Raw genomic sequence first — 27688 nt, 5'->3', positions numbered from 1 at the left:
TCAAATAACGAGTAAACTGATATGAATATTTACTGGATACGATCATAGCTCTGAAGAGATGGACCAAAGGGAAAAGGAAATTATGCAGTGAATTGAACAGAGAAAACAAGATGTTTTGTTCAGTGTGCATTATATCATCACCTTCTGTGGCCTATCTACATAAACTACAGTATATTATAGCTTGCTTTTTTTTTTTTTTTAATGTAAGACTTCAGCTCTGAGGATTCTAGGTTGAACTCGGGTATAATGGTGAATAACAAAGCGGGTAAATTCACTTGCTTTGTGTTCCAGGCATGACAGTCAGAAGCAAATAATTCTGTTTATCTGTGTAACCTTTTGACTATGCTACCAAGTTGGTCACTAGAGATGAATCACATGATGGTTTACAGAGACGAAAGAGCACATTGGGGTCATTATAGAGCTTTCTGTAGTTTAACAACGGGGAACAATTCAAAATTACTTCTGGCCACAGAAATTTTATAAGTTTATAATGTTGCTTGCTGAGAATATGATAAAATACATAGATCCTGTCTATTTATACTTATTTTACATATCTATACTACAGTGAAAAGACTATATTGTCCACAGTAGGACCGAGTGAGCATTATACACAAGCCATTTTATCTGATCTACATTTCAAAATCCTAAGGAATTAAAAAATTCAATAAAGTGGTCTTCAGGAAGTTACCGAATCATTGCATGCACGTGTCTCAGGCTGTGAACAAACATCCTTTTTCACGTCAAGGGTAACTGCCTGCAGTATTCCCCCAGCTATTCATCATTTCCTGAAAGCTACCATTTTATGTAACTCATGCAATAGATCACTTCATGTAAGCATGCCCTCGTTTGTTTCAAACAAAATAAATTAGGTTAGTTTAAACAGTTAGAAAAGGTGATCTGAGGTAGTCCAGCTTATTTTGTTTGCAACAACTAGGCAGTGGTCCAACATTGAAGCACTGGCAACAGAACAGTAAGGGTGGTGGTAATCTCTGTCTGGTGGGAGGTGATAAAAAGCTGGAGGTGGTAACCTCTTTGCTGGCACAGATAGATGCAGCCAAGGGTGCGTGTCCACTGTCATAATATGCTCCTTTATAATGGGTGTTAAAGTACTAGTTTTCCAGAGCAGAGTTATATACTCTGAAGCACATTCAGGTTCTTAGATACAAAGGAAACTCTGTATCCAAGTAGCTTTGTTTATACAGTTACAGGAGTTACAGGAAAAAAAAAAAAAGTGTTTTTAAATGCAAAGGGAAAATAAATATAGTAAAAGCAAAGAGCCATTCTGGAAGGAAGGACTTTAAAGGAAGAACTTTTAACTACAGTTTTATACAAGCTTTCTCCTATTTCGAGTCTTTAATTCTTTACACGTGGATAGCAGTCCCACTTTCTTTGCCCTACAAAATATGACAGATTCTAGATAAAATGTGCCAAACCAAATCAGGAACATGAGTTAGTGCTATATGTACCACCTATGTGGAAGACGGGAAAGAAACTTTTGACAAACTAGAGTAGTTAAGAGGACAATGCAAAATTGAAATCCTAGGCAGAAATTCTACTCTGCAAGGAGAGATAATCTCCGTATTTGCACATTCAGGGTTCCTTCTCTCCAGATCCTGTTACTTCCTCACTTTCCCAGAGAACTAAATGAAATTCTGATCTGCAACTGCATCCAGCTGTTGCTGTACCCTGTGGAGTACCCCTGCCTCTGCCCAGAGTACTGCAGAATCAAGCCCATGGCTCAGCCTCCCTTCTTACTGCATGTCCTAATGCAGCTACTTGGGCATGAGCATCCGAAGAGCAGCCATTAGGATTTTACTCATACAGCCGTTCTCATGGCCGATTGCGAGACAATTTTGATTGCACATCTTCTGATGCCTTTGTCACATCTATACTCTTCACAGAAAGGTTGGAAAGATGTCATTCTAACATTGTTCTAGTCCTTTCTGTATGCTTGCCACATTTACCAAGGGCAGCTGTTCACCAAGCAGCAAAAATGGCTATCTGGCTGTTGAGCTGAGACACTGATCACTCTTCTGGGCTTGTGAATGTAAGAGAGAGCAATTTCTGGATCCATAAACCATTCCTTTCTCCCACGTTGCATTCATAAGACATTTGGGCTCTGCTGTGTCCCCTCTCAAGCATTAAAGAGGGATGTGTTTCCAGATGTCTCACTAGATTCTCCCAGCCACTTCTATAAAGTTTCACATTGTTGCCCAAATAAGATTGGTCTGTAACTATTTGGAGAATTTTAAGTTCTGAGCCTACACACTTTGTGCTAGTTAACTGAATACAGAGATTATAAAAGCAGCTTTCCAGACACTTTCAAAGATACTTTTTCTTATGCTAATAGAAAAATAAGGGAAGATTTGAGCTGGCTACATTGATATTTTCCACAGAATAATCTTGAGTAAACTGAATGTAAATTTTTCTGTAATCATTGCTGCTGGGAGACTTAAATGCTTTGTGCTAGTCTTAGGAAACCTCTTTCAATCTTCTGTCATACCTCTGTTTTGAGTTTCATATGTGGAGTTTCAGGGAGTACTTGCCTGATCAGTTGTGTGATCCCATTTCTTTCTCACCCCTTATGATGACTTAGTACTCATCTGATTTCAGCACAAATTATTTTAGCTTCCTAAGTCAACGGCAAGCTAACCCAGAGGAAAGAAAAGTGAATTTTCACATGTTGGCTGAGTGAACTGAATGAGTGCACGAGGCATAGCTGCACTGCTAAGGAACAGGGCAGTGGGACCTCCGAGCTCTCCTCCATGGATGTACAATTCCCAGGACCCCTTGGCAGCAGCGGGCTCCCTGTCACCAATACTGTACGTGTCTCAGTGAAGTCGTAAGGAGCTATTTCCCTACAGAGTATGACTGCACCTCCTGGCACCTAGGCAGAACACTGTCCCTGCCCAGCAAATCTCAGCAGGGATCCTCACCAGCTGAAAAATGTTAATGCAACCACCACCTAGTATCTCTACAAGTAGTAAATTCTAATTCTGAACGTCTCCACTCTCAGTGATATATGCCTTCTCACGTATTTTTTTTTTTTTTGGGTACAATGTCTTGCATCTTTTTTTTTTTTTTAAATTAGCTCCAATCTTTCAGCTGAATACATGAGATTATCTTAAGGCCATATAAAGTTGTTTTACTGGGACACAATATTTATAGACCTCAAAAGTGAGCCATAAGGATATGTCTCCAAGCTCCTAAAAGAAAATCTACTGAATCAATATAGTTCTCAGAGGAACACAAATCTGTTCCCCTAGTCTTCTCAGATGCATGGTAGCAATTGCCACAATGGGGCTCATATCCTGAATAGGCCTTTGAGTATAAATAGAATACAAATAATTTTCAGTTATTACATTCAGGGAAATTACTCTGCTGTACTAATTTGTATTTTACATGTATTATTTTTATAGGAGTCCAGAAAGACTTGTTAAATGAACAGCTTAAAATGCAAGTAGAATGTAGATAGTAATCTAATCATTTATACTTAAGAAAGAACAACACAGCATAAACACATCAATTTCATTTTACAATGGTTGCAATGTATTAAATTAAAATTATATCTTTTCTTTCCGCATTCCCTTCTTCCCAAACCACTGTGACACAGTTCTGCAAGGCTATAAGGAATTTCAGCAGTGATACTGTTCCTGACTTTTTCCAGTTAGCTAATGTGTTACCCTTTGGTGCATGACTATTTCTATGTAAGAAAACACTCAGAAGGACTGCAGACTATAGAATTTGGACACTAGACCCAAGCTATTGTTCTCTTGCAGTAAAGTCTCAGCAACAAAGTATTTTTTTTTCAAAGTCAAAAATTTTCCACAAGCCTATTTCATTTGCTACCAGATTTATTCCTTACCACTGCATCTATTAAACGGAATAAGTAGCTATCACCTATATCTGAATTTTTCTCATATACATGATAAATTACAGGCATTCTTATGAATTTTATCTTCATATTATCTGAGCTGTTCACAAAGGTGACTAGTTTGTCACATAGAAGTGGCAGAATGCAATGCAGAGGCTACAGAGAGGTTAATGTTGACTTGGGAGAGGCTACTGTGCACGTCCATGACAAATAGAAAAATTAAATGAGTAACTTCACTGATCAGCTAATATCTTATCCACAAGCATACCCCACTGCTTCCTTCCCAAGAGGTATTGCTAATTACCGGGGTGCAAAGTTTACAGGTTCAGATGGTCAGCATACAGTGCTTTTAGCGATGGCATCTCATAAAATGCACTTTCTCAAGGCTCTGTGTCCTAACTCTACTCAGATGCTGATTTACTGAGATTTCAAGGCCACTATCACCTGTCTGCCTGTCCTTTTTCTTCTAAGCTATAGCCGGGATACTTACAAACTTGGTAAATCAGACTACTTATTAAGGAGCTGAGTTCATCATGATCAGATTCAGCATTTGTCATAGGGTCAAGTCTGCTATGAGTAACTCCTCATGTGTATCCTACAGGAAAGCAACCACACACTGAGGTCCACTAATTAGCCAGCTGATTGTCATCCACTTTCCACCAAAGCAGCTGTAATTCGGTAATATCCTATGTACACATGCTGTGCAGGTCACGCATACTTCTTGGGCATGAAAGAAACTAAGAAATCTAAAACCTAACAACAGTTTAATGGTCAGAAGCTGTGTCACCGATCAGCCAGCCTCCTGTAAGAGGACTACAGTTTGTAGGGCACTGGGCACTGCAAGAGCAGAGAACTCCTGAGGGGAAAGTCCACAAACTCGCCACAACCTACGCAAGACACTAAGTACTCCCAGCTCCCACTGATTTCAAAAGGAAATCTGCAGGCCCTTTGTTAGCCTTGCTGCTGCGTGATCAACTCTGAACAACTTCCTTTTTCACCATCTGGCAACTGAACTCTTAATTCTTTGTTTGTGCTTTCCAGGCTGTCAGATTTAATATGTCCATTGGTTAATGATCCCATCCTCACCTTTAAGTTTATGGAGGATTTTTCTGTTCTAATCATAGCAAATATCACAACAAACATCCTTACATTTCTACTTCTTGAAGATGAGATCACATTAAGCAAAACGGACACTTCTTTTGGAAAAATTTCATATATCCAACTTACCGAGCCCATAAATTTAAACATTTACAGTAAAATTTAATATTTTTCATGCTCATTGGACCTTCTCCACTAAAACAGATCCATTTTGCTTTGTGAAACAAATCAGGCTTCAGCACACTTGCACTGTGCTGCCCTGTTGGATTCTGTCAAACAGCTCCTGGTGGCAGAACACGAGGCTGTTTCATTAACCATCCACCAGCAAATCTAATAACGTGAAAAATTTCAGCAGCTCATTCATTCATGGTTCAGTTAATTTATGTTAAATTTCTCCCTGGCGAAATATCACAAGCAAAGATCAAAGAAACTCAAGGGAACCATTTTTCTTCTCATATTCATACATTTGTGAAGTCTGGAGAGAATGAGCAAGAGCAGCTGATAAATTCAGACAGTTTGCACTTCCAACACAGGAAAGAGTTATAAAATAAAACCCCACCCCAGCTAGGAAAATATGACATGGGGAAAGTTAGTAACTTCGTTCAAAGTATGTTGTTTATTATCAGAAACTTGTTAACCAAAACAAAGCTTTCGCTGACTGGGAGACCGAAACTCTGCTCACATACCAAAAGCATCACAGCAACATAAGCATCCCTGAGCTGTTCTACCCCTGCAGCACCCTCTTTCCGTCTCTCCCTGGCTTTCAGTTCAGATTGTTCTGCTGACAGCTCCTGCTTAGGGCAAAGTATTGGGAGACACTTTTTAGATCGGGAACTTTTCCATTCCAAGCTTTCAAATAAGACTTGTGGTTCATATATTTATTTATTTTCCCAATTGTTTTGCAATAGGTTTTAGCAATCTATAATTAAAACATTACCTGAAAAAAATGTGAGTGCAGTCAGGTGTTCTAGAAAATAATTACATAATAATGGTACCATAATTCACTTTTGAATATAGTCCTGTTGTTAGCCAATTTCTATGCATTCAAAATATGGAAAGCAACTTCATTCATCAGTTTGGTTCATATCATTTTACAACTAATAAGCCACACATGTAAATAATAATCCAGATGAAGGTGAACAGTCTGACACATTATCGCCAAAGCCCAAACACTTCAGACTACTTAAGCGATCTAACAGATCAAACCAAAATTAAAGGTCTGGTCAGAGAGAAATTGATTAGAATAATTCTGTCTGGCTTTACAGGTCTAAGGGATATAACTCCTACTAAGAGTTTCATATGCTTTTAATCTTTTAATGAGTTTTTGCATTGTTCAGGGCACACTGTATTAAGAATTCTACAAAACAATATCGTGCATAGGAGTTTTCACAGGACACCTGCAATAGCCTGCAGAGCTCAGCTATAGCCCTGCCAATTTTGATAACTGCTCACCTCACTCACGCTAACAAATCTGTGTAGGACACCACTGTGAGATGACTATAAAATCGCTCTCTTTCTCTTAGTAAAAGAGAAATCAGTACTAGAGTGCTAGACAAAAGTACTCAATCTGTGAACTACAGCTCAAGTGATAGCAGTTGTTCTAATCAGGACCAAGTTCATCTGTACACAAAGTTGTAACAAAAATTGTATGACAGCAACAATAAGAACCCTAATAACAGGTTCACAATGCAAAATCTACCTCAAAATAGGTCCACAGTAAATCTTCTTAAAGGCTCTTTTTTTTTTTCCTAAATTTCCAGTCAATGTTTGATACAGAGTTTCATTTCTAGACCTTATTGCATGAAGATACTTTTGTAAACAGTGTGGTTTACACACCGAGAGGTTATTGCAGAGGTTTCAGAGGAACTACATGCAGCCATTATAAAATATGAGTTTGGAGAAACTCAGGATACACTTAAGTCTTTAAATACTGTACTAGTGAAAACATCAAACTCTTGCTTAGATGAACACACCTAGTGATTCTCAAAGCAAACAGTTCCAACGTGCTGCAAAACCAGGATTTCCGCTCAGCTATTTTGGCTTAACTAAGGCTTTCATACAAAAACAGTGAAAACAAAACAACTCTGTATAAAAATATCAAAGGCACAATGAAAAAACAAAACAGGATCACATCTGAGAGGCAAGAGAAGAGGAAAGAAGAAAGGAAGAAGACTATTAAAGCAAAATATAACTCCTAAGAACATATCCTTTAATATTTTCCCATCATTTCTTTTGAATAGATTTCTTGGAAGTGCAAACATTTTGTGGGATCGGATGCCAAGTCACCAATTCTTAGACTGAGACCTTTGGATGCTTTGTCCTATCTGCTGCCATGAACAAAGACCACTTATACTGGGATTTAATTATACTCAGACTGGGCAGATTCCCCCACTGAACCAACGGGCTGCCTGGTGTTGACGTATTATTTCTTTGTAATTCTTACTTCAGCCCTAAGGAAAAAACTCATCCAAATTCTGTCCATCTTTCCTTTCCATTGCAACACTCAATCATCTTCCATGCACCGCTGACCTCTTTATTTCCCACTGCCATTCTGCAAACTCCAAGACAGACGTTTGTCTTATTTGGAGTATCAGAATGGTGCCAAGCATAAATATTCACAAGGGTACTTTGTGAGAGTAGCTAGTACCAAAAATTCATAAGTAAACCTAACAATTCACTAACTTCCCTGTTTGTGCAGACAAGGCTGGCTGTGCATATGAATACTGTGCCTCTGCCTGTGCCTGCCCCTGCCCACCAGCTCGGCTCTGCAGAGAGCTGCCTTCCACCTCGCAGGGAGCAGAGCTATTACATAGCAGACTGCTCAGAGGCTGTCCCATGGCTCATCGAGTTTCACTCAATGATGCCCTCCTTTCCTAATAGTCTAAAGATTCTAATGCTTCTATCTTCTCATTCTTTCAAGTTCCCCATTATTTCTTCTGAGTTTCATGCGCTCATGCTGCATGAATTTCATTTCTCCTCATCCTACCAAATGCTGTGATCCAGAAATTATGCTGAATTTCTGACCTAGCAAGTTGGCACCAGAAAGTGACTTCACTGCAGGATCACACAGCAAAAAAAAAGTGAGGCCATAAGCAGAAAATGAACTCCCACTTCCAGCACAGTTCTCCTAAAAATACAACTCGGAGAACGTATTATCTCTTGCTAAGCTGTCCATTCCCCCCACCACTCTTCACTCAATTTACTTCTGCCATGACAGTGGCAGTATACACGAAATGTTTGCAAGGAAAATGAATATGAGCAATAGAGTTTTTTTTCTTGGTCCCTTGGAAATAAAATTGAAGAAAACCATGTTCTGAATCACGAAGTTATAAGCAAGATACATGCACAGTTTGAATCCTTCGACCTACATTTCCTATTTAGCTCCTGTCTACCTCTTCCAGGTTTAGAGCCGATTTGGCTTTTCAATGGAGCTGAACAGAAAAACATTTTCATATCCTAAGAACGTTTTCCAGCCCAAACTGGATATAAAAGCCAAAACATCAACAGCAACAAAACTGCAAATCAAAGCTCCAAGCATTTTGAAGTAAATTAGCCAAAATGTGCTGTTGATCAATTCTGATTTCAAGATTATTTAATTACAAAAAAAAGTACAAGTATTTCCAGACAATTAATAATTTTGAACAGCAGCAGCAAATATGAACGCGGATAATGCGGATGTCAAGATGGAATGAAAGTTTTCAACTGAGATATTTTAAAGCCTGTTATTTTCCACAGGTTGTTCCTGTTTCAGAGATCTGCCAAAACCAAAGGTGATGGCAGGAAGCTCTATGTCAAGCATTACACAGTGGCTGTAGTGGATGAAACCAAAGGTCCACTTAGTTCAGCCACCTGCTGTTGTGGCCAAAAGCTGATGCTTGCTGAGCAGGGGAATTTTTCATATACATATAGCACTTCCAGCACGTACTCTCAGTCATCAACCTTTTGCAGTTTGAGGATCTTCTGAGTAAATGGTGGTGTTGATCCATTTAGTAATCCTCACTGGATTTCTCTTACGTAGACACATCCACTTTCCAACTGACCTTCCATAACTGCCTAATACCTGCATTACAGCCAGCAGGTAATTCTACACATTAACTAGAGGACTTGTGGTGAACTGTTTCTTCTTTTATTGCTATCAAAATAACCCTACCAACTTGTACTAGAAGAGACTTAAATAACTGATCCCTCCTCTATTTTCTTCCATACAGGTTATGATTTTATAGACCTCTATACCGTATCACTCTCTTATTGTTTCATTTCCTGTCCTGATCTACTTAGCTTTACATTTGTCTTTATTCATTTGCTCTCCCCTCTATCTGATAACATTGTATGAAGGCATATGTATCCATATGTATCCAGGCAGTTTGTGACCATTTCTTCTTTTTGCTTTTAATGTCAAGGAAAAGGAAATGCAAACTCTAAATCAGGCATCTGAATATTTTGGCCGAAAACCTGGCCAAAAATTTAGTCATGCACGTATTTGCAAACAAGCACTTCCATGAAGGAAGAAAAAACGGTACTGGAAAGAAAGACTGCAGATAACAAAAGGTCAAAGTAAACAAAGTTTAAGACTAGAACACATTGCAAGTGTTTTTTTCTTTTTACAGATTTACCTACTTTTAAATATTACTTGCAACTATGCAAGTTTTGGTTAGGTAACAGATGGAGTTTTATTTTTGTTGTTGTTAGCATTTATGTATAGTAACAATTTTAGATACATATTATGGGTTAGTCCAAACCATTCCTGGAAAGACCAATGATTCTAATGATTTCCCAGTATTTTGGTTCATAAAATCCAGATTAGGTCAGATGAAACCCTTGGGGTACTAATTTCAATTTAGCAATCATGCATCGTGCAAGCAGCACTTAAACGTTCATATTTAGAAGTGTTTTACTTTAGATGAGGAAACAAGGAGGACAGCATATTTGCTACCCCATAAATAATGCATGCTGCTTAATAGTTGTGTGGTTGGTGCATCCTTCTGCTCCCTTTTCAGGAGAGGAGACCAAGGGAGATTGTATGCATTGTTCTGCACAGGGCATCAGCCCAGAACCCAGGAGTTGACTTATAAACTCACAGACACTCCTCGTTTCTTTGTGCGCTGGTTTCCCTGCTCTTTGGAACAACTGCCTCACAAGTTTATTGATTATTGTACTCAAGATCACATTTTTACTGGTGAACAAACTAATATTTGTACATTACTTCACAATAAAAAAGAGGAGTGGGAAAAGTAATTTACCTTACTTAATGGGAAAAGAAAAATATTATCAAGTTTTTTACAATCAGCATTCTTTCAGTAAGTTTTCACCTGATACACAAAGGCAAAAGGACAGTTTGGGGGTGAGTGTTATCCCCTTATTTGCCTTGTTCTCCAATCATCACTCTGATACTCGATTCTAAATAAAAGAGATGTGGAAAATAAGTTTTGAAGTTTCACATAGTAAAGAGAGGTCTTACAGGGAAGAAAAAAATTAGAAAAGTAACACAAGAACCAAAAAGATGTGATTCTTTTGAGTGTTTTGGGGCATCCAAGTATTCAAAACCAATGAGAGAAACAATTCAGCAAGAAAAGGAATAAAAATGCATGCTCCGATACTTGTAAATAATAAAGAATCAATTTAGAAGAAAGTAGAAAGAAAATCTGCTAATTTTTGTCTCTTGAAAGACAAGTTATACTTCATTTTACTCCTTCCTTTATTGAAACCATCAATAAATCTATTATTTGATTCACAACTGACTCATATAAGAGACACAACTGAATAGTTGAGGCAAACAACAGCAAGAGGAAATCAAACTATGATAACTACTTAATCTGTTTCATCATCTTTTCAAATACTTCTTAGTAAGACTTCTGCTTTGATGTTCTCATTTTTTCCCTCCAGATCCCCAAATACTGCCATTTAAGGCACTCTACAGAAGTAAGACTGTTTGTATCTATCTCTACCATCTGCCCAAATGCTTTCAAGAGAGGCAATTTTAAATAAACAGCAGCAGTAGGTACATAAGAATAGAATTTAAAAGGAACTGACAAGGGTCTTAGCAATTATTTTTGATAAGCAATTTCTGAGAGTTATTTGCACTCCTTTATGTCTAAGGCCACCAAGCAAACAAATTGTACTAAACAATGATCTGCACTGAATATTCTGAACATATTTTACAGTTCTTGTATATGCCATAAATTCAGTGCTGGGCATTTTTTACAAATTACTTTTCCTTTGGGAAGTGTTCTGACTTTAAAGAAGAGAGAAAGACAGACTGAGACCTATTATTCTAGGTCTTAACTCCTTATTAACATGTTAGTAGCACTTTTAAAATCACAGTTCCATTACTACTGAACCAAACATTACATTTCCTGCTTTCTCCAATACCCTGCATGCCAGAAAATAAGTTAGAAAGGCAGTAACTAGAAAATTATAGGGATATGGGACTCTGCTGACAGTTATGCCTGTTCTGCTTCAATATATGGCTGTAAATCAGTAATATAAAAGCAAACAAATGCTCACTTAATGTTTCCAGTCCTATCCTATCATGTTTTTGGTTCAACACATTTTTGAAAGGCAGAAGTCCAGTCCTGATGCAGAATATCTATGATTATTGTGTGTTGTACCTTTGTATTTGTGTCAGCTATTGTACAGGAAACCTTGTTCAAAGAGATGCAAAATGCTTAGGTAAATACACACCTGATGAAACCTACCATTTCTTTACAGTTTATATAAAGTTGCTTAAATTTTGTACTACTTTCATGCTTGTTCTAAGAGCCTGTCATTTTCTTGTGGTGTTTTGTGTCAGATTTACCTAATGGATTTGCTTAGAAATCTCACAGTCTGGGGATTAGGACAGGTGCTTCTACAGAAAGTAAGGGGGGTTGGTGAAAAAGTTTTCTGATAGCCAACTGCAATGTGACAACTATGGTTCTAGCAAGAATAGCTATAAGGGAAACATTTATCAAAATAAGGGACCTGAACACTTCCCTGTCATTAGCTTCTCTTCTAAGTGATTAAAAATAAATAAAAATCTGGCTATTGGAAGCGAGGCAGTGATAGAGTCCACTTGCCGTGGCCCAAAGAAAAATCACCAACATGCCAATGCCTTCACTCAATTTCTCCACAGAAATGCCTAATTCTTGGAATTGCAGTAGTTGTGTCAATTGTTCCTCAAATGTGTTGGAAAGTGGTCACTTTGGAATACCATAATACATAAGCACTCTTTTGGAAACATTTTAATGCATGTAAAAGTGGCAAGCCACCTGAAAGATGACTATAGATTTCCTAAGGCTCAGACAAATCCCCTGACAAACATGAGGAGTGACTGCGGAAAGGGTCAGAAGGCAATTCAGAAAAATATGTTGCGTCTAGGTAGTGGGGTGTGTATGTATGCTTACGTGTATGATTTTCAAGTATACTTAACATACCAGCAGCCCAAAGTTCAGCTTCCGTTCAGGTTTACTTAATTAATTTTTCAATTACCTATGGATTAGCTGAGTGCCATTGAGAAGTTCTCTTCAATCCTCTTCAGTGAGACCTTATTAAGAAACACTTCCTGCAGAATTCCATGACAGGAGGAAGGATGCTGAACCTCATTTTTCTCAGAAAAAAAATCACTTTCCTTAATTGGGAATGACAATTTAAATCAAAGGTTTTAATGCTGTACTGTGAGATTAATTTAAAACCTATGATTTAGCAACAATTAAAATTTTGCTCCTAACATTAAATAGTTCCACAGTATTTTGTCATTCTCATTCCCAAGACATCTTCAGGCAGATTTTGTGACATGAAACAGATATTTTAGTGTGGCATTTTTATGCCCATTTAAACATGACGCAGAAAGAAACTAATACTTAGATTCTGGATCTCTTCCCCCCAGAAAAGCATACAATATTTCACGGTTTCAAATCATTGCCAGTGTACAGACCTTTGCATACTTTCCAGTAAAGTATGCAAAAGTAGCACCAAAAATTCTGTAGTTAAGAAAAACATGTAACTTCTCTGCTGAGGTGATTCAATCCAAGTCAGAAATTGTTTCTTCACATTTACTAGCTTTCTTATTATTCTTCACATGGTCCTTTCATCTTAGTTTGGAGTTATTAGAAGCAGGACTGAAATCACCTAAGGCAATAAACTCTAATAATGGGAATAAAGTAGCGGGAAACAATAAATGAATTTATATCTTGCACATGCCAATGTGCATAGCATTCAGATGGCTACTAGAGCTACCACTACCAGGAACATAGGTCTCTTCTTTTTTTCTTCTCTTCTCTCTCTCTCTCTTTTTTTTTTTTTTTTTTTTTTATAATCCCAGTTGATAAAAATGTTTTTGTTCAACTGGGAATCAGTCCTTTGGTTTCCTTTTAGCAAAAAAAAAAAAAAGCCAAACAAAAAAACAACATAATTGTTGGACTAAGATCTTCAGAGAACAAGGGAAGTCAGCCAGCAAGTCACTCAATCTAGATGCTTGGAGTTAGAGATGATCTTGGTACCCTCAGCTGCAAATAGTTCAGGAAAATTTTCAGCAGTTTTATTTTGCAGTTTTTGCAAACTGACCTATGAAACTTTGCAGCTCCCTTTGATCATGTCACTGAGTCACTGGCATGACATTTTTAGCTAAAGTGTTATACGAGCCAACCTCTTTAGACAATATTTCTTTCTCCAAGTCATTACATGGATTAATAGATTGAAGCAGTTCTTTGTCTAATAACAATAGATCCTACTGGAAATTTTCACTTTTGACAGCCATGAAGTTTAAACTGTATTTTTAATTCCCTCTCTCAGACTTACTTTGCTTTTGGCAAGCCAAAAGCTAATCCATTAAAGCAACAAAAACATTTTCACAGTGGATGTATAAGGAAAGCAGCTTTTTATGATTGTTTTCTGTAGTATGTACAAACAATAGAGAGTGACAAAATGTCTTAGCATTGTAACAAGCACTGAGAAAAGGTGAAAATAAGTCATAAACCAAAGAGAGGATGTGTACAAAGAAACAGACAAATTACATAATTTTTGTGTTTTTCTTTTTGTATTAAAAAATAGAGCACAATGCTTATTTTTGTGTAGACTACTCACCAAGCCCTGAAGTCATCAGAGGTTAAGACTACCAACATCATCAAACCTCTTTCCAATTTTCTGTTCTTCAGCTAGACCTTCACCTTCTCCTGATATTACTCTCATCAGAAGCAGTCCTCTCCCAGCAAAAAATACAATAGAAATGCTCTTAAATAGACTTTTTAACAGAGAAATTATCACTCTTAGTCCTAAATAGCTATCACAGAAGTGTCATTAAAGAAAAACATTAAACGCTGAAGCTAAGAATTTTCATGACCAAACCTTCACTAACTTTGAAGATTTTTCAATTCCAGCTCTTGTAGATGGCTGAAGAGATTTCTAACTTGGCTAAAAGGATTTTCTAATATTTCCTAGCTACGAAACATAACATCGTCTGGAGTTACTTTGAATGTATAACAATTAGTGAGAGAAGGAAAACAGTGCACATCCAGTTCAGTTCAGTTTGGGAGCTTTATTACCAGGATAATTATTCACTGAACCAAATTAAATATGCTGCTTGGATCATGTTTTTCACTGTACCAAAATAAAAACTTGAATCAAGTTTCCAACAAGATTGACATGTGGCAAAAATAGTCCAATCTAAAACCAGAATGCTTTCATGTTAGGGTTCTTTGTACTGTATGAGATGCCACTACTGCAAATACATATACATGGGAGTATCCCAACACCAAATGTGCTTGCAGAATAAAGGCTTATGTGCTTTTAAAAGAATAGTTTATTATGTTCTCTAATAGTTTAATTGTTATTGTTCAAATAGATGGACTTGGATGCACAGCTGGACCACCTCAAGCATCAAAAGAAAACACTTTTTAACCTAATGTACGGTTTAGGCCCATCTGGAGTAGGTAGCTATTATATGTAACTAGAGTTTCAATCTTACTAGTTTATGTTATAAACTGTCTCATTAGTAACTACTTCAGGTTTTAGATTCCATCCTATTCTGACTGTTATTATGAATTTCATTTCAGAGGCACTGGGATCACAGAGTGAGCACACTAGAACAAAGAAAGATCAGCAAAGCTTAGAAACCAAATTTCAGCTCTATACAGATACAACTGAAGAAGGATGTCAGATTTTGTTCAATCAGTTGGAGACTCTTGACAAATGCAGTTTCAATGCCTCTCTTCCTCTGGTGATGATAGTCCATGGCTGGTCGGTATGAACTCACATTTTATTTTTAATTCAAACTACACCTGATTTGATATACTTTCCTCTTCATTATGCTAGTGCCAAAAGCAACTTCGGAAGAAAGACTGGGATCTGAAATATGGTGGATTTCCCTAGTAGCAATCATGGCTAGAAATAATACAAAGTGGATATTCCCCACTGAGATTCTGAAGGAACACTCAACAAGCAATTTTTCATTTGAGAGTCCAATGCCAGAAATTAGATTCATCCCTGGTTTAAAGCCAGAGTTCGAACAAGCAGCTGAATTAATGTGCTATGCCTCTGGAGGACTGAAATCCAGTTTCATTTCTCTGATATGTTTAGTGCCAGATATTTACAGACTTACTGAAAAAAGTGCACACAATCTCCCCACATCTTTCTCATAGGTACAGCTTTAAAGAGAACTTCTCTACAAGCCTTTTCAGCTGAAATTGAAGCCCTGATTGTCAATGAATTACCACTGAACTGCTTCAAGTTAAATGGTTAAAAAAATCCACCAAAAACCTTCTTCAAATGAACAGAATTGCTGTGCTACAGTGAATTTTTTTCTGATCTCAGCTGGAGAAGAAACAAAAGAAAAGAAAGGATAGGAAGTCATGTCATTTGAACAGATCTTTGATTCTCATAGAACCAATGTCATCACTTAACATGGCAAAATACAACTGTGTCACTGCAAATACACAGTCAGAGAAAAGTTGAACAACACACTTGATGTGCATAACTCTCAATACGTGTAACAGCAGAGATGGAATATTGCCCAGATTAATTTAGACAAGCCTCCCAAACAAGAATTTGTTCAAAGCCTATACCCTTCTCAAAGAACTATGCAGCTGAGGCTGCTGCCATTGACACTCAATGTTCACATTAACTTAATCTACAGAAGTATTAGGCTCTTAGAGAAAGAAGTATGTTTGGAAACCCAAAGCTAACACATCCGAATTCTGTTAAAAGACCTGAAGAGATTATTATGTTCCATTAATTGATGAAATATGCGCAACCAGCTCTGCTTAAATCTGAGATTTATTAAACAGTAATTCTGGTCCCTCAAATTGGAATCAGTAAAGATGCTAGTAAAGAAAGTTTGATCCAGTCCTTGAAAAAAAGAATGACTCAAAGGAGAGGAAAAAAGAGGATTTCATAACAGAACAAATATAGAAGGCAAACACTCACAGGTCTGCAACACTCCAGCTTTCTTCACTCTCCCCTTCAGCTTAAATTTACAGGGACAGCTGCTCCTTAATGAAATCAGAAACTTCCTGGGCATTTCTGTCTTTCTTTTTAGTCACTAATACCAATTATCTCAGGATGCGTAATAATATTTAAGGAAGTAATTTCATCGATAAGAGCTCACATCTATCTACCTAAAATATTATACAGTTCATATAAATTCTTGATTTTTGTCCACCCAAAATCAAGGATTCTCAGTAATGAGGCATGTTGAAGCCCCTAAGATCTAGTTATCAGCACTAACTCACCTTGTTTATTTTATGTTTTACGTTTCCTTGAGCTTTTCACACAAAATATTTGTTAGACACTGCTTTTTCTTAAGACTCTTTTTTTTTTTTTTGAACAAAACAGGTGGACGGGATATTAGAAGACTGGATTTGGAAAATGGCAGCAGCTCTGAAGTCTCAGGATAAACAAATTAATGTGATCATTGCAGATTGGCTTACATTTGCTCACCAGCACTATCCCATTGCTGTACAGAACACCCGCCACATAGGACAGGAGATAGCAGACTTCCTGGAATGGCTGGAGGTAAGGGCGCCCAGGTCAAAATGTGCTTCTTTAGAAAAGACCTATTTACCTGTTCTTATGCTTCTACCACCTTTCTGAAATACTATGCTGGCTAATGCTGTTCATTGCAATCAGTTATGTTTCTTCAATACACTGTACATTTTTCTTCCATCAGTTTTCATATGACTTCAAAAAAAATTGTCATTCAAGAGAAAAAAAGCAAGTAGTCTTTTTTACTAGAATACTTTGATGTGTCTTTAGAGTTGAGATCATTTCATGCTACTTTAGTTTTTCAATTAGCATGTGTGCAGAGAGCTGGCATTCTTTGCATTATAAAGCTACTCAATATTTCAAGTTCAGAACTTGGTCAGTAGAAGAAAGTCAGAGCAAGTTCCACACTTTGCAAACAGGCACGTTGTCATTTGCAAGTAGCTAGTTCAGCACAAGGGGGTTATGTGTCCTATGTCTAATGCAGAATTCGAGCATGACATCACATCAGATTTTTGCTTTAGTTTCCCATAGATTATTCTAAAATAATAGTTGGTGATTGAGTGTAAAGGTAGACATTTTAGGAGGACAGATACGCATAGCAAAGCAGATGGCACAGAGGCAGTAATGAGTACAGAGCCATGCTAATCTAGTGACTACTCATCAAAACTCCCACTAGGTAGGAAGCAGAGGCCATGTCTTACAGCAGTTTTAGCTATACCTGCAGCTGCCAGACTGAAAATGTTATAAAGGAGTCTGCAAGGGATCACTGGTCTCCAGCACGATTTTTGAAAACACAGAGAGCAAAACACTAGAAAGAGACTTGCACATATGAAGCATGTACCCTACGTAACTTGTATTTCACCTGTCTTCAGTACTATTTCAAGCTACCTGATTTGGAATGAATTTATATCTCTGTACCTTACAATGAAATTTTTAATACATTAATTTAAATATGGTGAGGTCTAGGGTAGATGGGAAATATGCTGCAAAGATGAAAGGTTTGCAGCAAATTCCGCTGAAGAACTAAGCTGCTTTCAACGGAAAAGACAGGGCTAGGAGTTACCAGACAATATAGCCAGTTAGGGACAGCAGGCACAAAGAAGGCAGAAGAGTCACCATTCTTCCTTGTGAGAAGAAAGCTTAGCTCTTGCTCAAATGTAGTCTAAGTTGCTAGAGACCTAAAATCATATTTTGAAACTGTTTAATTATTGAATGAATCAAAAGGTGGACTTTGTTCAGTTCCCAGGACACGCAACATTGTCAACAATAAAGACAGTCTGTGATTTCTCCAGTGTCAGCAAAAAATAAAATAAAATCGAGGCTTGAATAAGTGACTGTTTGTTATAGCATTGTAGGTACCTTCTCTTGTACCATGATATCTTCCAGGATTTATATATGCCATAACTTTTTACAGCATTCAACTGAGAGTGTTCAAGTAGTAAAGCTTCATTCAGTTGAGAAGCACCCCTTCATGTGTTTAAAAGTTAAAAAAAACAACCTCCTGCAACTATCTTTCCACTGTGCTTCAATCTGATTTGAAATGCCCTCAGTGGATGTAAAAAAAGCTGCAGCACTGTGCAACATTTTAATTAAGAATAAAAATAAAGTAAATCTTAGCACTCCTAGTATAAGAGTAAACAGGGCATGATCAATAACAGTCTCAACAACAGCCATCTCAACATCTGCCAAGCAAGTCATTATGGATATTCTGATATCTAAGACGGTTGTCAGCTTTCACCTCATCTTCACAACAGATAGGTATCGAGACTGAAAAACCTCTCCACTGGGACAGGCAGTATCCACAATGAAATTAAAACAGAGGTTTGCCTTTCCTGCAAGAAAAATATTACACATTTTTCTTTACAAGCCAGAACAATTTTGAGCCTCACTGCTCAGGTGGACAGCTTAAGATCTAGACAGTATTGATTAGGTAGAAAGAAGGGCCTGAGGCCAATGCTTCTCAGGTTTCTTTCACAACAGATACCCAGTTTTGTAAAAATCAGTCAAAGAAATATCATCACCGTACCACTTAGCATGTCAGAACAATGTTGTGATACTTTGGCTTCTATTTTGGCATATATTAATATCTCAGGCAAAAGAAGCGATACACTTCATATAAAAGAGTGTTTTACACTGAAATTAAAAGATGGATATCCAGGTTATAGTCATAGGAAAGTCAAATGCTGCATACAAAAGGCAATGCACATTTGCATCATTTGCAACCAACAGCAATAAAAATCCTACTATTTCTGTTAATGGCTTTCCTGAGCATACCACATAAGTAGCAACGCCCAGATGCATTTTCCTGATGCATGAGAAGGAAGCAAGGAATAACACGCAGCCAGCAAAGAAATTTAGTGCATGATCCAAGCACCTCATTTCACCTCCAGCATCAACATACGTACTAATTTCTTGGGTTATAATTCATGGTATACCTGGCTTGTAGTAACTATTTTACTAGTTTACTTTTCACATTTTCTCCATCTAAATCAAGCTGCTGTTATCTTCCAGGAATCCATTCAATTTTCCAGAAGCAATGTTCATCTAATTGGGTACAGCCTAGGAGCTCATGTTTCAGGGTTTGCTGGCAGTTATATCAGTGGTACAAGCAAGATTGGAAGAATTACAGGTAAAAAACAAAACCAAAAAAACTACTTACTTTAATAAGCTTAATAGTCAACTGATTTCTTTGCATACATTACACAGATATTTGGCATATCATAGTTTATATTAGAACTAAGAACTCCTCAATCCTATTTTTATTAATCACACTGACAGTGTTACTTTTGCTGGAAATTTAACTATAGCTGCTGGCTAAAAGCTTGCATTTAATTTATAAAGTCTGTTTAGGCTCATGGCCCTAGCTAAATTAACGTATGTAGACACTTTTTCTAACAGCATCCTCTCCAAAGTTAAAATATTCACACGTATAGGCAACTTAATACACTTGCACAATATTTTAAAACCCAAGGAAACCATGCATTGAAAGCCATTTACAACTAACTTCATGCACTGTAAATACATACCACCTTGTGTGTGTTGCGAGAAAGCATTTAACGAGGATTGATTTTAATAAACAGAAGAAGGTAAACAACTCTACTGTTCCCTTAAAGATAGACTCACTGATTCATGATCTAATATTGGAAGAGACTAGAAATGCAGTATTTTAATTTGTACACAAGAAAATAAAAGAAAAAAACAATGGGGGGATAAACCAAAACAACAGAAAACCCACCATCAACAAAAACAAAACAAAAAGTCAGACCCAAGGTTTGGGTCAGACCAATAACCCCGAACTATCTGGAGAACAAGATCCTGAGCATCTTCCTGAAACAAAATCTCTTTCATGTTAATTTGCCTTAAGAACTTACAGTATCTGACATTGTGTCCCTGCACGACTAAGACATAATCCACACATCGTCTAAAGTCCAAATGCAAGTCCCTCTTGGGGTTTGCCATTACAATGAAAGATTTAGAGATAAGGTAACATCCACTTCAAGCTTCCACCCAACCTTGGCTACTCTCAGTAGTCCCACCTCCAGCTCAAGCTGCCTTCACCAGCCCTCTGTGTGCCACCTACCTCCCTTGGATAGTTGCAAGTCCCAGTTGTGATCTATGATTCACCATACCATAGTCAGTTCTATGTCAGTCAGCTCAGTCAGTTCTTGTGATGGTGCCTGCATGCCAAGAAGCTTATTTTACATGATGCGTCGTGATATTACACCTGTGTACGCGCTGAAGAACTTGAGATCATCAGCACTGATTGTTCAGACCATATTAGTACATGAAGCCTTAATAATGGATAAACAAAACCATTAATTTATTATTACAAATTTATGCATTTTTCATCCAAAATTATTCAGACTTGTAACAATAAGCTTAAAAAAAATTCATACTGATTAAAGCTATTAAAAGGAAAAGCTGTGACTTTGGGGTGGCATCTCTACTTGTATCCTCTGCTATTAGTCTTGTCCAATTACATCAGTGCAAATACATTAGTCCATAATACCAGCTGAAGAATGTCAAATTTAATTGCTTGTTCTCAAAACTAAAAAGCAGCTTTAAACTATGCAGGAAGTCTTTTTCCACAAATCAGTTCCCAAAAAGGGCCCTGTACAGAAGCATCCAGTAAACTAAAATCAACGTCTCTAACTGGAATATTATTTTCCTGAACACTGTAATAATTTGAAATCTTTTAACACTGAGAAACTATTATAAACAGCATCTACCAGACAGAGCTCTTGAATCAACAAGTGAAGTTTTATAAAATTGCAAGTCTCAAATGTGGGCTAAAAGTCAACCTTGTTGTGGGACTGCTGTCTTCAAAGAGCCTCTGAAATGCATGACCTCTAGAGTATCAAAGAACAAAATTAAGTAAACATCCCTCAAAAGACAAAGCAGTAGCGAGCATGGTTTGTCTATAACAAACATATCTATCTCTAAGCCTGTGTCCTTGTGCATGCAGCAGTTACTGTTTATTACAGTGCCTGTGTTTATTTTACCTTTTGGTGTTACCGTGTACCCCCACAGTACAAGTGTTCCTACCATTGTTTTTGTCAGTGAAAGACCTTGTAAACTACCAGCGCTGTATGTTTTTAAATATATATAAGAGACTTTTCTCAAAACAGTATAGGAAAAATCCATCTGTACTACATCACAATCAGATTATTTGCATTTATTGCAGGCCTTGACCCTGCTGGTCCCTTGTTTGAAGGAATGTCACCAACAGACCGTTTATCTCCAGATGATGCAAACTTCGTAGATGCAATTCATACATTCACTAAACAGCACATGGGTCTCAGTGTTGGCATCAAACAGCCTGTGGCCCATTTTGACTTTTATCCCAACGGAGGCACCTTTCAGCCTGGCTGTCACATCATGCATGTCTACAACCACATTGCACAATACGGAATCACTGGTAAGAACCGACTGGGCAGTGAGGGAAGCAGCACTGTAGCTGGACTGACAGTATGTCAGGGAAACTGCATAGATCTGTGGTCTTAAAACAGTATCTAATGGGAGCATTGTCTTGCATTATATGCAAGGAAGTTTCTTTTCTAGAATTTGGTGATTTTTACATGTATTGAGTTCAAATTGTTCTAACTGACTGGTAACAAATGTGGCTGCCTAGAACTTCTGAAAATCAGGCAGTAAGCACCCTAGTGTCAAGCACTTTTGAATAATTTTCAAAAGGTATTTGTTGTGGTGGTAGAGGAAATGAGAAAACTTATTCTAATTAAGCCAGATTCATCTAGTGTGCAATTAATTATTTCAAATCAAACAAAACACAGGGCTGTACTACTCACCTTCTTTATTCACCTTTTCCCACGTCACTGTCCTTCAACTGCACAGCGGGTGATGCTTTTTCTGGGACTCAGCTGCCAGCGTTCCAGGTTTATAGGGTTTATATTTATAGAAGATTAGTTTCAAGGTACCTGAACATAAATGTACAGAGAAACTGATGCAACATACTGAAAAAAGATAAAGGTACTGATGTACTGTGACAAACAGAACTTTTCACTGAACAAAAAAAAAAATCAACAACAAAAAAAAGAAGAGTACAACCAGCATACCAGACTGCAAAAATTTCTCAACTATCACACTATATAAAAGTAGACCATCTTAGAAAATAATTGACAGTAAATGTGAAAATCTAGAAAGCTTATCTGTGAAGACATGTATAAAAAGTCCACAGTGACATCCCAATCGCATAGAAGAAAGTAACTTTCATAATTTGATTTTTTTTCCATTTTTCACTTGATTTTTATTTTTTTTTCAATTAAAAATGAACATTGAATTCTGTTTTGAAATCTTTTAAAAGTAAAATTTCCTTTTAGGAAAGGAAGAAAAAATATATTTGTCTTAAAAGCATATCTATGTACTTAATACATACAATGTATTTAATATATTTTTTGCTTTTTCCCCAGTAGTAGCAGCTAGCAAAATTCAACATTAGTCTGTCAATCTGATGAGGCCAAAATGACTTTACCATGTAAGCATCCAACAGTTACTATTCAATCATTCAGAATGAGACTGCTGCCTTTAATATAGTATGGTGAAAGACTGCATGTAGTCTCATATTGTATTTCATTAACTGAACAGCCATGACAATGAAATCAAGGCTCATATTTAGAGTCTTGTACAGGCAGACTAAAATTTAAGCAGCAAATTATTCAGTTTTATCAACATGTTGGTTCAGCCAAGCTATCTTTGCATGATCCCAGAAGTATGGTTGCTACATGTATGATTTCTGAGACAAATTCATGACATTTTAGTAAGCATGAAGGATGTGAGAAGAACAGTAATATATACGTACGGTTAGCTGCTCTGTAGTTGGAATGCTAAAAAGGGCATGCAGAATTACTGTTCATGTCTTTTTCAGGCATCACTCAAACCGTGAAATGTGCCCATGAGAGGTCAGTTCATTTGTTCATCGACTCTTTGCTTCACAACGACAAGCAAAGCACAGCATACTGGTGCAACGACATCAACACTTTTGACAAAGGAATGTGCCTCAGCTGTAGGAAGAACCGGTGCAACACACTGGGCTACAACATCCGGGAGGAACGGCTCCCAAAAAGTAGACGACTCTTTTTGAAAACAAGAGCACGTATGCCTTTCAAAGGTGCGTGGGAATACTTGTTGCAGTCTCCAGATAGATAACAAAATGGGATAATGAGCCTAGGCTTTGTGATCCTGTTTACTCATTTATTAAAGCTTACAAAATCTATGGTAATAATCAATTTGCTGAGCCAATTAAGAATCCCAGTAGGTCTTCCTGATGCCCTTTCATCAAGATCTTGACTCTTAATATTTTTACAGGAAAAAGCTTGCTGTGGCTCTGGGGCCTCAGAGCTGCTTAGGGCCCTGATCTACAGGATTTTCCTATAGCTGGCTTGCGCAAGTTTGTTACAGCATATGGAGGTGTACAGCCAAGTCAAAGAAGCACAATTGCTCTCAGAGGCCTGTAAAACCTCCTCTTCCAACTTTGCCCAAATTTTATCTGTAGATGGTCTACAAGACTACACACAAATTATTACTTTTCAGACAATGGACAGACAGCAGAATAGCATGGACTTTAACAGGGCAGAACCGTGGCACTAAAAGTGACTGGTACTCCAGACTTTATCTCCATTAAATTATTTCATCAAGAGCACAATACCTATCTAAGCTCAAAGAGAGAATCCATACTGCCTGCATTATCAGATAGAGGGATGCAGTCTGACAGGGAAATGACGCCTATCTGCCCATCTCCTCACAAAATGGCCTGGGCCTGGCTGCAGGCCAGTTAACCCTCGGTTGTCAGGGAGCCCACCAGGCCACTCCTGCTGTTGAGCAGACGTCCACATACCACCGTGAGGTTTTACATACGTTTTAAAGCAGGACTGTGTGTGGCCAACGGCAGGACGCCTTTTTTCTAAGTTATTTTTGGTGCAGGGACTTTTGGCGTGTCGTACTTCCCCTCACCACCCTCCTCCCCTGGCTGTCATGAGGCTGAGGTGGGCGGCACAAAATGGTGCCGCCTGGCCCCTGGCCCGGGGCTCCCGCTCACAGCTCCAGGCCACCAGGCATGGAGGAGGCACCGCCTCGGCCCCTCGGGCCGGTGCCATCCCACAGCCCGCTCACCACCACAGCCTGTCTTCCTCAGGCTCCCCCAGCCCAGCCCCGCCAAACAGGGGTTCCTCTCAGCACCTCACACCCACGGAGGCCTGCCCCTTCAGCAGGGCACAGCCAGAAAGGGGGGCCCGGAGGGATCCTGAGGAGAAGTGTATAACAATCCTGCTTGTATTACACAGCTCGTTTCCCCACAGTGCCTGGTGCTCAACTGCAATACCACAGATTAAAATAAATAAAATTAATGTACTATTAAAATAATTTTAGAAGTCTTCCACATACAGCTGTGAACTACATGGTGATGACCACAGAGACATCTGCTCAGCCCTGACTGACACTCAGAGCAGCTGAACCTGCTGGATCTCCTTACACATTTTTTTATTTTTTTTTTTTTAATGCCACAGGAAGCTGCTTGTGGTAGATTTACATATTTTTAAAGGCTGTGTCTAGTTCTCAGTGTTATTTTGCTGCAGCACAGTTAAGTCACCGTCAGAATTGGGAAAGTGCATTGCTCTGACGACCCTGAATCCACCACCACACACACCTGGACACAGAAATACCATCTCTGCATTGTTTTTTTCTCTGGATGTGGAGATATGTATTTTGCCACAAGCTGCAACTGTATCTTGTTGGCATTGTTTTCCATTTCAAACATGTTTCATTTTTATGCTTGGAAATGGTTTTCCTTTAAGAAAAAAAGTTGTTGGCATGTACCCAGATACCAATAACCCCAGACAATAGTTTCCTTTCATAAAAGTTCCAAAACAAGGCAGCAACTGTGGAAGAATGTGTATAAAGTGATCTTTGTAACACCCTTAAAAAAAAAAAAAAGTTTGAAGATCATGAGAGAGGCCCAAACAGAAGAAATTTGAGAAACTCAGCATTAAATCTCACAATGCTTTATATTTCTTCATGAAATCTGACATTTAATTTTTCATGTTAATGGCATTATATTCTGAAGCATCCATTAATCCAGCTCAAACAAACAGACAAAAAAGCAGTTGTTACAAAAAAGTTAACATTCATAATAAGGCCATGATTGGGACCCTGAGTCAACCAGAGTTTTTATACAAATACACTCACCTTTTTCCTTAGAGCAAGCATCATAATAACCACAGCAAAAGGCTAAGCTTTTATAAGGCATTAAGAACATATATTACAGCAATCAACTTTTATATGGATAGAAAACTCAGAGCAAGGCAGGATAGTAATAAGTGATCTATAAACAGGCATCTGCCCACTTTGTCCTCATCAGGTTTGCTTTTGTGGTTGCCAGCAAAGAACCATCCATTTTGCTTTCTGCAGACTGGCACCTTCTCAAAAGAAAATACATTGTTCACTAACATGCAGTAACTATGAAACAATACAAAAACATAGTTTTTCTAGAGAACATCTTCCATTGTGAGAATTCAGAGCTCTACAAAAATCTGTGCATATACATGAAAAGATTATTCCCTTAGCAGGACAGCTGTGCCATTCAGAGCAGTAGCATCATCTGTGAAGCATGGAGTGGGTGAGAAGAAGAATTGAGGACAGAGCATCTTTCTTCTCAAAAACTACTGTGCTACAATGTTTAACAGAACAGTTTTCCATGTGTAGTTGGACTACAGTGCAACCTCTTAATTCTAACCAAGTACTCTCTGGTCTTTGTTAAATAAAAGTTACTTAGGGTTTCCTTCATTAACAAATAAATCCACCAGTTTTGTCAAGAAGGCAGTTGGCAGAGAGCAAAGCAACATTTCACTCTGCAGAAATGCTTTAGAGCTGACTAATGCCAATTTGCTTTAGAAATCTCCAATACAATGGAATGTCCGGCTTTATTTTTATACAAACAGTATATCCTGATAAATGGTGTGTAAAATAAAAGCATTGGTTGTTAATACTTTTATTTAGAAAATACTAGATCTGATGTTGGTGTCAAAACTAAATAAAGAGCCATCATGATTGGATATCTTCAAGATGAAAACACCGAAGTGCCATCCTCACCCAACAACTTTTCCATAGTAAATTTAAACAGTTACTGCCAGATCTTTTCTTTTGGTAAATAACCAGACAGAAGAGTGTTGGACCTTCAAATCTAGCTGACAATATTTGTATGCACATGGTCTCTAACTGTACGGTGTCTTTTTTTTTTTCTTGTTTTTCTTCCTCATAATTTACTAAATGTCAAACCATTCATAATCAGTACACTGATGATTCCTTAGGCATTCTTTATTCTCAGAAGCATGTCGGTTTTTTTTTTTTCAGTTCAAAGACTTTCCTAAACACTATTCTTCTAGAAACCACCAAACCTCAAAGCACTAATGACAACTTTCTTATAATAACGTGCTTGAACAAAGTCATATTGTTGACAGATGCATGTTAAGCACAATATATCATTCTGCAGTCAAGAAAAGTTCACTAGCCCTCTGTTTTGCAGGGAGATTTTCTAGCTAGTCAGAGAAGAAGCCTGACAACATCACATGAGGTTTTCAATCTGTGCTGTATAATCCCTAATCAAGTCCAGTCATAAGTATTCTTTGCTAGCTGGATAGAGAGCTTGCCAGACATTCTAACAATTAAAGTTCAGAGAAGGTGAAATATTTCCCAAGGAAGAATGTTTTATTCTAAAAGAGAACTCTGCCTAGGTTTCCTCTTCCCCACCCTCCCCACCTCACCCTCCCCCCTTTTAAATAGAGCGATAGGGCCCCAAGACCCTAGGGGATAATGCAACACAGCAACAATCAAAAAACAATGTTTTAATTTTAACAAAATTGATTAAAAATAAAATGGAAGTATCAGTCAAGTTTCTGCATTGAAAGGCATAATTATTTTGTCTGAGAAATCTATTGCTTTTTTGACCATTTAACTCGTCACTGTCTAAATTCTTCCTTTCTATAGTCTATCATTATCAGTTCAAGATCCACTTCATCAATGAAATCCAAGGCAAGCAGATAGACCCAACTTTTAGCATCTCTCTGACAGGCACAAAGGAGGATGCTAAAAATCTGCCCATCACACTGTGAGTATTGATATTACATGCCACTGTACAAGTGAGATACAAGGTGCCAACTTACCATATTACTTGGATAATCAAGCTGTGAATGATCTGGTTTAGTACTGTTAATTGGAGATGAACGGGAAATCATCCTCTCTTCATCCACACCC

General features: G+C 37.8%; 1 protein-coding gene and 1 long non-coding RNA gene across 4 annotated transcripts in view; one reads left to right on the top strand and one right to left on the bottom strand.

The window, feature by feature from the left end:
- Nucleotides 1-27688, top strand: part of LIPC (lipase C, hepatic type) — a 49089-nt gene that overhangs the window by 18792 nt on the left and 2609 nt on the right. Inside the window, exons 2-7 of the mRNA XM_013177547.3 lie at nucleotides 15001-15188; nucleotides 16778-16957; nucleotides 19439-19556; nucleotides 21612-21845; nucleotides 23310-23552; nucleotides 27422-27542. Of these exons, the coding sequence (XP_013033001.2) occupies nucleotides 15001-15188; nucleotides 16778-16957; nucleotides 19439-19556; nucleotides 21612-21845; nucleotides 23310-23552; nucleotides 27422-27542 (1084 nt within the window). The remainder of the gene's footprint in view (nucleotides 1-15000; nucleotides 15189-16777; nucleotides 16958-19438; nucleotides 19557-21611; nucleotides 21846-23309; nucleotides 23553-27421; nucleotides 27543-27688) is intronic.
- The window catches only part of LOC136791726 (uncharacterized), a 139668-nt gene that overhangs the window by 109500 nt on the left and 2480 nt on the right, over nucleotides 1-27688 (bottom strand). The window contains exons 1-2 of one of the 3 annotated variants that reach the window (XR_010834332.1): nucleotides 23244-23359; nucleotides 1-22362 (exon numbers count right to left, since the gene is read on the bottom strand). The exon at nucleotides 1-22362 is cut by the window's left edge and continues 764 nt beyond it. This is a non-coding gene — a long non-coding RNA (uncharacterized lncRNA). The other 2 variants (XR_010834330.1, XR_010834331.1) reach the window with 2 other exon arrangements.

Source organism: Anser cygnoides, chromosome 11 (genome assembly GCF_040182565.1).
Source record: "Anser cygnoides isolate HZ-2024a breed goose chromosome 11, Taihu_goose_T2T_genome, whole genome shotgun sequence".
Classification (NCBI taxonomy): Eukaryota; Metazoa; Chordata; class Aves; order Anseriformes; family Anatidae; genus Anser; species Anser cygnoides.
Note: the sequence above shows the minus strand (reverse complement) of the source record. Positions and strands in the feature narration are given on the sequence as shown.